Source organism: Emericellopsis cladophorae, assembly GCF_022114955.1.
Source record: "Emericellopsis cladophorae strain MUM 19.33 chromosome Unknown NODE_17_length_331089_cov_116_747350, whole genome shotgun sequence".
In the NCBI taxonomy this organism is placed as follows: Eukaryota; Fungi; Ascomycota; class Sordariomycetes; order Hypocreales; family Bionectriaceae; genus Emericellopsis; species Emericellopsis cladophorae.
Window position 1 is genome coordinate 70,972 of NW_026250942.1, and position 14,619 is coordinate 85,590.

A 14,619-nucleotide genomic window follows, 5' to 3' on the forward strand; every position below is an offset into this window, starting at 1 on the left:
CAAGCCAAGTTAGTCTGTTAATTCCAAAATCTCCTCCCACTCCTCGCGCAGCTCCTCCATTATTTCCCAGCACTCTTTGCCCAATTGCTCAAACTGGACAATCTGCTCGCTTGTCACGTCCTTTGCATCCCTGTGACGGCCAACCCTTTTCCTCATCGCGTACTCCACCTCCTCCTCATCGCCCATCGGCTCGACCTTGCCACTGAATCCCCAGCCGTCCACCTCGGTATCACGGATGCGGCTGTCGCCCATAGCATTGACCGCACTCGCCCACTTGATTCTCTCCGCCGCCTCGGCATCGAGCTTCTCCTGCGGCGCGAGTACCAGGTAGGTTGCGGCAGCGGCGCCCGGGTAGGCGTCCGTCGTGTGCCACGGCGAGCCCCACCACTGCGCAAAGAACATGACGAAGCGGTACAGGCCAAAGAGCCAGCTGGCGAGCGGGAAGAATTTGGACGCCACGATGCCGGGATGCATGAGGTACATCTTGGGCGGCGTGCGCTCCTCCTCCTCCTCCTCCGTCGTCAGGTACGATGTCGAAATTGGTTTCACAGAGGGCAGCGTGCACGTGAGCGAGAGGATGTCGGTGAGCCTTTTGACGGATTCGTAGGGTGTGGACGAAGGATCGAATGTCTGAAAGTCGGCGAGCGAGAAGGAGGCTCCGACGGCCTCGATGGAAGACATCCAGACGATCCGACCGGAGTGGAGTTCGGATCCTACGGGGCGTGATAAAAGGGGCAGCAGGCGGTGGGCGAGGAGGTAGTGGCCGAACAAGCAAGCGGTGAAGACCTCGCCGAGCAGTGGCTTGGAAGGCTGCGTGGATGCTGTCAGCCTGGTGTCTCCAGCATGTCTACAAACAAGGAGGGGAACTGGAGGGGAGACCCACGTAGTCGTATTCTTTGCGATTGTTCAACGCCAGTGTCGGGATCGCATCTTTGCACTCGGGCCAAGTGACCGAGTTCATGAGGCCCTGCGTGAGAAACTGCCATATCAGCACAGGCCAGTTGACACCACTCCAGCCGCCAAAGCCGGCGTTGAAGACGACAGCATCTAGGCGGGGGATGGACACATCAACCAGCTCGCCGTCGGGGCCCTCCGTTCCCTTGGGGTTGCTGATGGTCTCCTCGCACAGGTCCTCGGCCAGGTTGTAGATGGCCCTGATGTCGCAGAGGTCGAGTTGCACGGAGAGAATGTGTATCCTCCGAGCGTGGTCGTCTTCCCCACCGGTTCTCGACTTCAACGCATCGCTCCGTGCAGCCTTGTCAGCGTACGCACGGAGGTGAGCTATCGTCTCTCGGGATTTCCCCTCGGAGCGGGTCGTGGGGAGGAGGGTGAGGTGGGCGGTCAGGCTCCTCGTCGCGAAGAACTCGTCAATCAGGCGTTCGCCGATACTCAGGCCGATACCGCTATGATCTTGTCAGTCGAGGGATGCGGGGTGGAGGAGGGGCTGTATTATAGGCTGGGAATGTTACCTGTTTGCGCCGGTGATGAGGACGAAGAGCTGGTCTTGAGGAGGGGCTGCGGCCCACGGCGCATCTTTTTCTGCAACCATTCTGGCGGCTTCACAATGAGGCTTCTGGGCCTACAAAGTGTGAGAACATGTCACGGAAAGAAGAGCCAAAAGGACATGGGTCATGATCGCCATCATGGTTGGGTGAAGGAGAGACAGCTCCAGCTCCTTGGCAGAAAGAAAGCGGTGAAGACAAATGCCGTGGCCAGATGAAGGATAGCGTGATCAATTAACTCAATGCTACTAGACTACAAGTGGTAAGGTAGATTAGATGGTAGTCACATCCAGGGTCCGTCGTCTGCTAGTACATAGTACACTTCTTGGTCATTATGATTTCTTTTGGCATTGACGCCGCTCAGCGCATCTACGTAGACTGTCCAACATAATCAAACACGTGACTGTCCCTGGATGCGACGACTATGGTTCTTCCACATCTACTGTACAGCTATGGTGGTACAACTGAAGGTCCACTTACTCCCGCGCCTGGCTGAGACCCTCGCGAACAGCCTCAAGGATCAAGTCCTTTGCTTGCTCAACGCCAGCTGAGCTGCCAATAATCTCAATGGCCTCATCCTTCGCCTCGGCACGGGGCACCTGGATTTTGCAGTCGGTCTGCTTGCGGATGGCGTTGACCTTGCTGCCACCAGATCCGATGACGAAGCGGTAGGTACGGGGGTCTGGAAGAACCAGGTACCCTGTCGCATCGCTCTTTTGGGCTTGCGCCAGAGCTCGCTCGATGGCCTCCTTGGCCTTGGCTACGTTCTCTGGGCTGCCACGGAGGACCCAGGGAATGTCGCCTTCCTCGCCAGCACCCGTCTGGACGACTTTCCATGAATGGGCGTCAGCGGTGGCGTCCTCATCGTCAGTGATGAGCGGCAGTGAGCCACCGTTGGCGCGCGTCGTATCGGGCTTGGCGGGGAGCGGCTGACCAGCATGGTCTACCGTGACCTGGTGGTTGTTGCGCAGCTGACGGAAGAATTGGCCGCCGTTCGAGACAGCATGGTGCGCGCTGCGAGGCACCTGGATGGTCTCGCCTTGCTGTGACTTCAGTAGAGAAGCAATGTGCTCCTTGGCACTTTCGACGGCTTCGGGACGGCCAGTGACCTTGACGCCAGTCTGGCCGCTGCCCTGGCGAGGCACATCGATGCTGACCGTGTACTTGGTCTCCATCTGCCGCTTGATGTCTCCGCCCCGTCCGATGAGGGAGCGGTGCTGGTCGACTGGCACCTCAACGACCTCGGTCACTTGGCTTTCGCGCTCAGCGACAATTTCCTGGATACGCTTGATGATCTTCTCAACGACATCAGTACGGCCCTCAACCTTGATAGAGTTGCCGTCCGCATCCTGCTTCGGGAACTGGATAGTACGCGCGAGCTCACGGCGATCATCAGAGCCACCAGCTCCAACGACAATGTCTCGGAGCGTGGCGCCTAGGGGCGTTAATTAGCACAATCAGGACAAGGACTGGTTGATATAGACAACTTACCACTAGTGCCAATCAACGCGCGGTGGTGCTTCTTGTCGACTTCCACAGTTTGCACAACCGTATCGTCAAAGATGGCGCGCTTCTCCTCCAAGACCTTCTTCGCCTTAGCCACCTGGGCAGCAGTGCCCTTGACGACAATGTCAACAACATCCGTGTCACGATCGGAGGGCACATCGATGCGGGCACCGGTAGCCTGGCGAAGCTCGTCGAGCGCGGCGCCGCCTTGGCCAATCAAGGAGCCGACCTGCTTCTGCTTGACAGGGACAGTTGCGCTGTGGGAGTTCTCTTCGAGATACTTGTACAGCGAGAAGATCTCATCGCGAGCCTCGTCGGCTCCACGCTTGGGTCCGCGGATGATGACCTCATCAGGGGTTTGTTGGCGGCGAGCTTTGCCACCAGCCTCACTCGCAGCGTCACTGCCAGCCTGATCCTCACCAGTAGACTTGGCGGAGCGGGGGAAGAAGATGAGAACCTTGTAACGGGTCTGTAGGCGGTTGATCTGAGCGCCCTGGGCGCCAATGAGCTCACGGTGGAACTTGGGATCAATCTTGAGCGTGTGGGTGGTCTCGTCGTCCAGAGTGCGGCCCAGGTTTTGAATGTAGGTGCGCGCAGTCTCAGCCTTGGCCTTGGGACCCTTGAGCTCGACCTTGCCGTCTCCAACCTGGATCTCGACGTCAAAGCGATCCCGCAGCTCCTTGATGTTGCTGCCACCCTTGCCGATGAGCTTGTTGGCGTGCTTCTGGGGGAAGTCGAATGCAAGGGTGAAGCCACGCTCCTTGTCGTCTTCCTTCTCCTGCGCAATGAACGCCTGCGACTTGGCCGCGAGGTTCTGAACCGCTGAAGTGGGTCCGCGCAGAGTAACGTTCGTGCCGACTTTGGTGACGCGAATGGGGATCTGGTCTGCCGGACGCTTCTCCTGCTCACTCTTGATGAACCTGCGGAGCCTCTCGTGGAACTTGACCGGGACGTCCAGAGTCACACTGTCGAGCTTCTCCTGCTTATTGATGAGCTCAAGGATATGGCGCTCGGCATCCTGAAGGCCCTGCTGGAAAGTCTTAATTTCGTTCTCATCCGGCTTGTGACGAGGGAGCTGGTACTCGCCCTCGGTGGGCTCGGGGCCTTCGTAGACCAGGACGAGAGGCGCGTTGCCCTCTCCGGCCTTGGGGACGACCATGTGAACGCCAAAATCCTTCCTCACATCAGGAGTGATGTTTTTGCGCAAATACTGGTGGAAGAACGGGTCCACGTGAACGGGCTGCAGACGCGTGGGGGGATGAGCATTAATGATGCCAGTAATTTCAGACTGAGCGCGGATGGCATTCTTGCCTTCGCGCGAGTACAGCTCCCAAGGCAGAGCACCGTCTGACGAAAAGGGGGTGTTGATGTGGGTGTTGTACAGTCTCTCGAGACGGGCAATCTCGTTGCGCTGGCGCAGGTAGCGAGTCACGAAACCAGCATGAGCGGCAGCACCGGTAGGGGCGTTGCGATGAGCACGGGAGATGTCCAAGTTCGACATCTGCATGTTCATCGACAGATCCATGACCTTGTCGGTACCGGCGGACACGCGATCAACAGGGCCAATAATAGTGACAAGGTCGTCCTCCTCATCAGTGGGCAGCAGGATAGCACAGCCAGTCTCCGCAAAGAAATCGTCGGGCGACACGCCACGATCACCAATAATGAACTGATGACGGCCGCGCTGGATCGACAGCTGCTCCATCTGAAGCTCCAGGGCGAGCTCGGCCGCCCGGCGCTCAATCTCAGCACGAGCCTTCTGCACTGCCGTTCGATCGCCGCCGAGCTGGATCAGGTTGTCCCGATCATCACACGGCATGAACTGCGGCCGCTGCCCAGCGCCAAACTGGGGAGCTGGAGAATAGGCCTGGTGAGCAGGCACGCGCACCTGAACGCCGTGATCTTCCTCCAAAGCCTTGGCAAGCGAGTTGTCGGGGCCAGAGAGGAAGGGGAACAAGGCAGCAGGGATTCCTTTGACCTTGAGATCCGCAGTGGCGCCGCGCTCGCGGACAATCTTGTTAATCTCGTCGCGAGCTGATGCGACAGTCAGGGCATTGCCCTCGACGATGACATCAATGGTCGCTTCATCATCTTCATCGGCAGCCTCCTGATTCTCGGACTTGGGAAGCTGAATGCGAGCGCCGGTCTTCTCCTGGATCGCCTTGATCATAGAACCAGACTTGCCAATGACGTGCGCACGAGTCGAGCGAGGAATTGGCACCTTGATTGTGATCTTGGTACCGATTTGATTGACCAGGTCCTTCAGCGCCTGCTGCGCAATATCTTGTGGGCCGGTCGCATCAAAGCGCATCAGGCCGCCGGCGACAGTTGACATGTTGATGTTGGCGCGCGACTTGCGATTGATGTCCTTGATGATATCGGGAATGGGTTTCTTGAGCTGGCCGCGAGGCTGAACATGCTGCGGTTCGAGGGTGTAGGACTCGACCTGGCGCCCGGGAATGGAGAAGTTGGTCTTGACATTGTTACCGGGGGCTGGAGCGTTGACAGGAGCCGACGTGCCAGCATCATTGGTAGGAGTGCCATTCTTCACACCCCAGATAGGAGCAACATTAGCACTCTTGCCCTTGGCGGCGCCAAGTTCGGGGAACAGCTCATGGGATTGGGTATCCAGCGATTTCTTCACAGCGGGCGGCGTAGGTTTGGCGGGGAGGTCCTCGTCAACGTCGTCCTCGACAGTGACAGTATGCGGCTGAGAATGCTGCTCGCGAAGCTGGTCAGCGAGGGAGCCCTCGGCGATGGGGGCGTCGGTCGAGGTGGAAGCCATGTCGGTGATGGGAGAGCAATAGCTGGCGGGGATTGAGATCTGTCTCTGCAGTCAGCTACATTTCTTGAAACAACGGGGTGGGCACATAAGCACAAACTGAAGCGTGGATGGGTTTTTGACGGACAGCAGGAGGTCTATACACGGCAATGCTTTCACAATGCTGCGGATGGGTCGAGCTGACAGAGATACAAGGATGGCTCTAGGAATTTACCTAGAAACCAAGCGGGTAAACCGTGACCGGAAGGAACAACCAGATGAGACTAGCCGACACCACCAGGGAGGATGGTACCGGGGGAGAGAGAAGAGGAGAGGGGATGAGAAATGTTGATGATGCCAGAGTGTCGAGTAGGAGAAGTTGAGGATGAACAGGTGGACGGCTTCGAACTTAGAAGTGCCTGGAACTTGCGGCTACAGTACTAGCTCCAGTGTGCTGCGGGACAGCCAGGGGTCCAGTGTGGCGCCAGCCTGCTCATCCACTCGGTGAGTGTGGCGCAACCCCGTGACACGTGTAAACCTCGCTGGGGAGGTGCGGAAGAAGCGGAAGCCCATTTGTTGATAGTCATGTGATTCGAGTTATTATCAGGCGGTCGCGAGGAGAGATTCACAATTACAAAATGCAACCTAGACGCCATTGAATCGAATACGAGATTTCTAACGTATGTAGGACCAATCAATCCCAAGCTTGTCGCGTTCAAATTAACAAGCTAGTGGCTCGAAGCTCCCTGGGCATGGTTTGCTGGTGGTACGGATACAACATGAGCCTCGGGCGCCAAGTCGCCTCCCGATGACTGCCGCAGTGGCAACGGCAGAGAGGAGCTAGGCTGATGGTGAGAAAATGCGCCGGCATGGCAGCAACAATAATTCAGGAAGGGTGCCTGTCGCAGACTTGCCGAGCGGAGGCGATTGGAGTCAACTACCAGACGCTTCCGTCAAGCTGTCGATGTTGTTAGTCAACCAATGATCTGGAGCTGATATCGTGATGGAACTATGACCGTGGGTCAGGGTCTGGGTCGTTCCCCAAACATGGAATTTAAGTTAACCGTCCTTCTGTTGTCCGAGGGAAAATAGCTATAGGGCTCTATCCATGGCAGAGGCAAATTCTGCATGTCTGAATTTCACTGAACAAATGAACAATATCACAGGCCGTAAAAACCAAAATTTCTTGCTGATAGTAATCCTATGCACATTTCACTACAGGGTATCGTGGATCATAAAGTGGGTAGTCATTTGCGCACTGTATACTGCCCTGAGTGGCAGGGCCGATAGCACCATGAAAGCCCCTGGTGACAGTGCGAGTATTCGTAGGCGGATAGCGGGAGCTCACATAATTCCTTGCAAGTCCCAGCCAATCGATGCTTCACTTGTGCACTCTTCGTTTTCTGCTGTTTGACTTGAGACATTTGGTGCAGCACGTGTCTACGTCCCGTTAGGCTGGGCGATTGATGAAACGGCAGACACGGCAGAGCATCTGTGGTCGGAAACAAATTCTGCGGCCCCGAAAATCATTGCTGCAAAGCCTGTAAGTAATATCGTGGGTTCTCAAAAGTGCGGGCTGAGTGCCTTGATGAATGATAGCCCATGTGTCGGGTGGGAGATCACTGGAGGGGACTGGATCTCGCAAGTGCCCCCGTTCGAGCTCAAGGATCAGTCTGGTCAAGGATTCGGTACAATTTTCTACAGACAGTCGCACGTTATGGCGAATCTCCGTCTCCTGAATGGATGATTTCTTTCGCGTCTTCTCGGACGCCATGTCGCTGTGAACCTGTCGAGTCTCCCGTCCTGCCTCTGTCAATCAACTCCTCCGTCGAGGGCAGGAACTCCCAATCTGTTTCCTCCATCCATCAAAAGATAGGTACCTGGTAAGGAGTCCATTGCAGCCAACTTTCCCCTTTGATCAGGCCAAATCCCGTTCCACCCTGGCACGCAGTGTCGTCAGTGCTCCCCTCCTTGCGCACACACAACAATCACATTCATCATCCTTCGTTGCTCTACTGCAGCGCTTCGCTTCGCTGGAGCTGGGCTGTGCCGCGGTTCCTGCAAGTGCCTTGCTTGTCTCGTCCCGGTTTCCTCGACTGGCCTGACGCCAGCATCGAACACCTGGAGCCCACTGCACTGATGCGATTCGCGCGGCGCACAACTCATTACTTACCTGTACTGGGTCTCTCGCTCGCCTTGACGCAAGTAGAGTTTTAGCCTCTAGTGCCATCCACTCCCGTTGTCCCCATCTGCTCCAGTCCATCTCCGTTCGTGCTGGCTGGCTGGCTGACCGGTTTCCAAAGCGCTGCTACCCGCCAGCCCAAAGGAGGGCTGCTACCATGGATACACGTTCCACCCACTCCAACACCACCTCGCAACGTCGAAAGCTCACCAAGCGGAACCCATCCTCCAACCTCTACTCCCCATCGACTGCTGCGGCGATTGATGCCGCCTTTGACGACCACACTCCCCTGAGCAGGCGCAGCTCTCACAGCCCGAGGCGCGCACCAAGCGTCCCGCCTATTCACGCATCCAACTCCGCCAATCCCAACACCTCTGCGACCGCGGGCACGGCATCTCCTCGTTTGCCCACCAATACTCCGGCCCAGCGCCCGAACCAATCGCCCAACCTCCTTCAGGACGACTTTCCCTCGCCTGGTGGCTCTGCATCGACCGAACCCCGTCTACAGCCCCTCAATCCAGACCCTCGTGACGACTTCATCGGCGCACCCTTTGACGGCGCTGCGATCCTGAACCACATCGACGCAGGCAAAGCGACGGGCTCGCACACCTCACAGCACGGTCGCAAGCAATCGGTACAGCGGCCACTCATTTCCCCTCCGTTGAATAGCTTTGGGACAACGACCGTTGCGGCCGGACCGGACAGCCAACGCTCTCTCAAGCACACGCTCCGTGCTTCAGCCAGTTTCAGTAACATGGATGGAGCCATGTCAGAGAAGGGGCGCCCCGGAGAGAGCTCGTTGGCGAAGCGATACTCAGACGATGGCAAGGACTTCAAATCAACACTCACACGCAAGAAGACTGGCTTGTCCGGGTTCGTGAATAGCTTGGTCGGGTCACAAAAGAAGCCTGTCATTTCGGCGCCAGAGAACCCGGTGCATGTGACGCATGTTGGTTATGACAGCTCCACTGGGCAATTCACGGTTCGTGCTCAGCAGACAATTCTATTGCGACGACCCGCTGACAGTATCTAGGGCCTCCCCAAAGAATGGCAACGACTGATCAACGAGAGCGGCATTTCCGAGCAAGAGCGGCGAGACAACCCGCAGACGATGGTCAACATTCTGCAGTTCTACAAAGAGACGACCGAGCGCGCACCCGAAGATAACCTCGAGAAGTTCCAGATAGCCCCCGGCGATCAACGACAATACGCAGCAACTCCAGGCATGTACCCACAGAACTACACGGGTGTGTTCCCGTCACTAGTGAGGACCTTTCGATGCGATCAGCATTCTAACTTGACCCAGGTAGTTTCGAGAACCCGAGAGCAGCGCCTCCCGTGCCGGGGCGAGCCGGCGGCGGTGTCAGTCATGGTGGACAGCCCAAAGATCTCCAGCCCAACCGACCGGCACCGAAGCCCCCCGTGGCCGTGAGCAACAGGCCGTATCCTCAAGGCACCTATGCACCCAAGGACTCGGCTATCGGGATGAGCCAGTCGGACGACTCCGCAAGCGGCTATCCGGCGAGCAAAAGCGCAGAGAAGCTTCCATCGAGATCAAACTCGCGCGCAGCTGGTCACTCGCCCTACGCCCAACCGCCACAGCAACCCTCAGCTGCCCAGCAGAATGCGTACCAGCAGCAGCTCATGCAACAGCAGCAGGAGCAGGTCCTTGCTCAAGCGCAAGCCGCCATGGCTGGAGGATACCCTCAGCGGTCTGCGAGCAAACGTCAAGGACCCCAGCAACCTCACCCTGCTGCGCATCTCGGCCGTGGCCACCAACCACCAGGCGTCAACGGAGCGTCCGGCGCGCCCTCGCCGCAGCATGGCCCCGGTGCCCCCGATGTCGGCCCACAACCGAGGCCTCGACAACGCCCGCGCCAGTCCGGAAACATCGATGTTATGCAATCACTCAGACGGATATGCAACGATGGCGACCCTCGCGAAATCTTCCGCGGTTTCACAAAGATTGGACAGGGTGCGTCTGGCGGCGTGTACACCGGGCATGAGCGAGGCACCAACCGATTGGTGGCTATCAAACAGATGAACCTTGAGCAGCAGCCCAAGAAGGACCTCATCATCAATGAAATCATTGTGATGAAGGAGAGCTCACACCCCAATATTGTGAACTACCTGGACAGCTACCTCACGGGCGGTGAACTCTGGGTTGTCATGGAATTCATGGAGGGTGGCAGTTTGACCGACGTGGTCACCTTCAACATCATGACGGAGGGGCAGATTGCCTCGGTGTGTCGCGAGACTCTCAAGGGTCTGCAGCACTTGCATTCAAAGGGTGTGATCCATCGCGATATCAAGTCGGACAATATCCTGCTTTCCAACGAGGGCAATATCAAGCTAAGTGCGTCTCCCGCCACTCCCGGGATATATGTGATTTGTTCTAACCACAGCAGCCGATTTTGGTTTCTGCGCTACCATCAACGAAGCCCAAAACAAGCGGACCACCATGGTCGGCACGCCGTACTGGATGGCCCCTGAGGTGGTGACCCGGAAAGAGTACGGTCGCAAGGTCGATATCTGGTCGCTCGGCATCATGTCCATTGAGATGATTGAGGGTGAACCGCCTTACTTGACCGAGTCGCCCCTGCGTGCCCTTTGGCTGATTGCCACGAACGGCACGCCCAAGATCAAGGACGAACATAACTTGACGCCCGTGTTCAAGGACTTTTTGTATTTCGCGTTAAAGGTGGACCCCGAGAAGCGAGCGAGCGCGCATGATCTTTTGAGGGTGAGTCTCCTTTTTCCTCTGCCACACAGCATGTCTAGGACAATGATGGCTGACACACCAGCAGCATGAATTTATGAAGCAGTGCGTTGATCTGGCACAGCTAGCCCCTCTCGTGAGGGCGGCCAGGGAACAGCGCGCGCAGGAAAAGGCACGAAAAGCATAGGGGGCTAGGTGGCTTTCGCGGCGAGCGCCATCATGGGGCGATCGATGAACAGGTTGGGTTGGCTACTCAAACATACGAGGGCGCCGGCCCTCGCTCATCTACTCCAAATACAACCCGGCCCGTCTGCGCTGTTGCACATGTTTCTCCAGGTTGCTTCCGTTTTCCTATTCTTATTCACTGGGATGGGATATACCCGACAATGGCGCGCAAATGATGTGGCTGGCATGGATACTTTGTCTTTTGGACACCCTTTAGTGCTTTATTCGCTCATATCTAGACTTGGCTCAAAGCCATGGGTCTTTCTTCTTTCTTCTTCTTTATTCCTTGTCTTTCCTTTTCTTTTGGAGCGGATTTCTAAGAATCGCGGCTGGCAAGACGATGGGCGGCGAGTATATTCAATAGACTCAGGTAGCAGGGCTCTCTGCAGCAACTACGAACCATTTCACCTTCACCGTAGAGGATGCGCATTTCGAGATGAGTGTTGTGTGCGCTGTCAATAGTGCGGTCATGGAAGGAATGATACGTAGTTTGTGGCGAGATGTATTACTAGCCTGGCCCATACATGCCAGGCGGTGTGTATGCTAGACCTCTCTACTGCGGCGCATCCGCAGTTCCTGCAACGCCATGGTTCCGAGATCACGACCAAAAACACAAAAGAACAACAAAAGCAAACATGCTATGCCAATCACCTGCGCAATGTCCTGTCCAGAGAAATCATGCCTCGACGCCTTTGCCTTGCCCGACACCAAATCAATACAAAGGGTGGGTGCGCTTAGTAGCAGGAGTAGCCACCGTCGATGAGAATGTTGCTCCCGGTCATGAAGCGCGAAGCGGAAGACGCAAGGAAGACGCAGAGCCCATTAAGCTCATCGACTCCGCCGAGGCGATTCTGGGGCGTCAGGGACTTCCAGATCTTCTTCTGCGCCTCGAGGGCGGGCACGCGGTTGAGAGCGGTGTCCATGTAGCCGGGGGAGATGCAGTTGACACGAATGTCGTACTTGGCCCATTCAGCGGCGATGGACTTGGCGTACTGGATGACACCAGCCTTGGAGGCGTTGTAGCAAGACTGCTCCTGGGGGTAGTTGACAACGGAGCCGGACATGGACGCAATCAGGATCAGAGAACCGGGCTTGCCGGCGGCCATCATGGCACGGCCAACAGCCTGGGTCATGAGGAAGGTGCCGGTCAGGTTGATGTCGATCAAGCGACGGAACATGGCAGGGTCGTAGGTCTCCGCCTTGATGTTGGAGTCGGCGATGCCGGCGGCGCTGACAAGAGAGTCGGGGCAGCCGTAGAGGTTGACGACGGACTCAACAGCGGCGTTGATGGCGGCGCCGTCGCGAACGTCGACCTTGAAGAAGGAGACGGGGAGACCTGACTTGTCGTGAAGCTCGGCAGCAGCCTGGTCGCCGAGCTCCTGGTTGGCGTCGAAGATGACAATGTTCTTGGCACCAGCCTCCGCGCAGGCGCGAGCCATGTGGTTGCCGAGACCACGAGCGCCGCCTGTGACGATGATGGTCTGTCCGTACACAGTCATGTTGCGGAGAGTGTGCGGCATAGCCTCGTGCACACGCTTCGAAAGGGGCTGCACGGCATCGTACTCGAGAGGTGGCTGCGGCGACTCAAAGGGGACGGTCGAGTTATGCGCGCCCACACTGACTGTGCTGTGCTCTCCCTGGCCTTCTCCGGCGCCATAGCTCGTGACCGGGACCTCGCGCTCGCGGACAACACTACGCTTGGGCTCGGACTCGGACACCTTGTTGACGAAGGTTGTCGAAAAGGCGCGTGTCGCAGCCTGAGGCGTGGAAAGGCGGGTGAGGGGGGCAGTAGCCCGGCCCATGCGCAGAATATTTCGTGCGGCGTAAGCCATTGTGTCTGTGAGTAGTACGGACCTTGGTTGTGAAGAGACTTACGGAGACGAAAAACGTAGAGTGAGATGGCAGCGAGCTGTGGTTTCTTCAAAGACGAAGAGAACAAAAGACACGCTCGGCGTGGTAGAAGTGTCAGAGGTGAAGGGGGAAAAGTAAGAAAGGAAGGAAGGAAGGAGGCAAGGAAGCTAGACGACCAGAGAGGAGGCAGTCGAAGGGGTTGAGCAAAGCTGATATTATACTTGATAGGTGGGATGATCAATCATCAAGCCAGCCACGGTGGGGCCATGGAAATTCAAGCTGGTAGAGTCGGATACGGTGAGTTGCAAGTGAGCGGGAGTTGTCGAAGAGACAGGCCAAGGGTGAGACATAGCCAATGTCATATTAGCAGTTTCTGTAGCAAGTCACCAAGTGGTAGTCGAGTCTTGGGCGTGGGTGTAGTAAAGACCAAAGTCTGGACCTGGAGTTAGCAGAGCGTGGGTGGACCCTTACCGCCCTGCCCTGCGGGTGGCTGGCTGGCTTCATTCCTGAAGCCGGGGATCCAGGGTCTGGTGTCCGGGTCCGCCATATACGTAGGCGGTCCAACAAGTCCAGTCTCATGTCCAGTCGCCTCCAGTCACTGGCCATGAACTCGGCCAGCACCGTGACTTTTGGTCCGGTTCGAGGCAGCTTGTTGCTCCAGGCCTTTTCGCTTCATCAGTTGAAAATCGAGCTGAGCAAGGACCTTCCGTCACGGCGATCGGGAGATAAGATGATCGAGTCCAGACTCAAAATCATCCGCATGCGCGTCCCTACCTCAGGAAGGGGCTTACGACCAGATGCAAGTCAAGGATGTCTCAGATTTCAATGACTACATGTATAACAAGCTCACCCACAGCATTTTGTCTGCAGGCATGACCCTACATGCCTGCGAGACACAAGCTCGAGGATATTGCTTAGAAACCTCTGTTGTCAATGGCTGACCATCATCACAACATGTTGCGATTCAGCGGAACCAGAAGGATGCTGGTAGTATCAAGTGACAAGTCGCGGACATGGGGGTCACGCCACACTTCGCCGCTCTCGCTGGGTCAATTTGATATGAACATAGACCGTGCCGATATCGCTTGTTCTTGGTTCCCAAGTGACTGGATTGCCTTGCTCTGCGAAAGGACGCTGCTCGATGCATGCATGCATGCACGATGCCATTCGAGATGGTGTCGAGCGTCATGCTCAGATGGATCATAATTCATCCTATCGGACACTTTCACGGGAACGACCTGGCACCCGCTCAAGAATATATCCGCCTACTGTGTCCCGGACTGACATTTCTTTTCTGAGGGCGTCATTTCGCCCGCGGTTGGCTTGCCAGGTGGCAGGCAAGGGAATCAATTATCAGGCCCCACGATTCTCCAAATGTTCCCCGGTACACCGCTCCCCTCGATCTCACCGACTGGAGTCAAGCCCATGAAGGCTCAAACTGAAAGGGGTATGACTCCATGCTAGCTCCCCCACGCTGGGGCTTGCCTGCCCGTACACTACATGCGCCAGGGCCAACGAGTCTCATGATCTCATCCAGACATTTTGCATTCATAATTTCGGTGACCAATTGCTGGTTCCAGCTTGTAGGGGGGCTTTCTTACACCGACCTGGGGTGGGCACCTCCTGCTGTGCTGCACCACTGTACACTGGCGACTAGACATTATCCAGCACAGGGCAGCTATAATTGAAAAAGCGTATAATTCCTGTACGGCCTGGCGATCAAGGTGCAACGGCGCCAGAAACTTCTTTGTTCCCTGGCTGTGGAAAGGGAGGCTTACAGACACCCCGCATGCGGGAGCGATCGTCTTTCCAGCAGCTAAGTAAGGCTTAATTTAATATGGGGTGTGAGTCTATTGGCATCGACCCTCGGATT

The 14,619-nt window shown here is 56.7% G+C and overlaps 4 protein-coding genes across 4 annotated transcripts; 1 reads left to right on the forward strand and 3 right to left on the reverse strand.

Annotated features, from left to right (window-relative positions):
* Positions 1 to 9: 9 nt before the first annotated feature.
* Positions 10 to 1,549, reverse strand: J7T54_005092 (3-keto-steroid reductase-like protein; the record flags this gene model as incomplete). The annotated part of the gene is made up of 3 exons (XM_051505828.1): positions 10 to 810; positions 884 to 1,403; positions 1,470 to 1,549. The coding sequence occupies 3 exons, from the start codon at positions 1,547 to 1,549 to the stop codon at positions 10 to 12; spliced, it is 1,401 nt and encodes a 466-aa protein (XP_051362738.1).
* Positions 1,550 to 1,978: 429 nt separating this feature from the next.
* J7T54_005093 (Vigilin-like protein) lies at positions 1,979 to 5,793 on the reverse strand (the record flags this gene model as incomplete). Its single annotated transcript, XM_051505829.1, has 2 exons — positions 1,979 to 2,937; positions 2,994 to 5,793. The coding sequence occupies 2 exons, from the start codon at positions 5,791 to 5,793 to the stop codon at positions 1,979 to 1,981; spliced, it is 3,759 nt and encodes a 1,252-aa protein (XP_051362739.1).
* A 2,315-nt stretch (positions 5,794 to 8,108) lies between these two features.
* Positions 8,109 to 10,857, forward strand: J7T54_005094 (Serine/threonine-protein kinase-like protein; the record flags this gene model as incomplete). The annotated part of the gene is made up of 5 exons (XM_051505830.1): positions 8,109 to 8,933; positions 8,985 to 9,198; positions 9,258 to 10,307; positions 10,360 to 10,694; positions 10,759 to 10,857. The coding sequence occupies 5 exons, from the start codon at positions 8,109 to 8,111 to the stop codon at positions 10,855 to 10,857; spliced, it is 2,523 nt and encodes an 840-aa protein (XP_051362740.1).
* Positions 10,858 to 11,629: 772 nt separating this feature from the next.
* Positions 11,630 to 12,727, reverse strand: J7T54_005095 (L-xylulose reductase-like protein; the record flags this gene model as incomplete). The annotated part of the gene is made up of 1 exon (XM_051505831.1): positions 11,630 to 12,727. One exon carries the CDS (start codon positions 12,725 to 12,727, stop codon positions 11,630 to 11,632), a length of 1,098 nt encoding a protein of 365 aa, XP_051362741.1.
* Between the last annotated feature and the right edge of the window lie 1,892 nt (positions 12,728 to 14,619).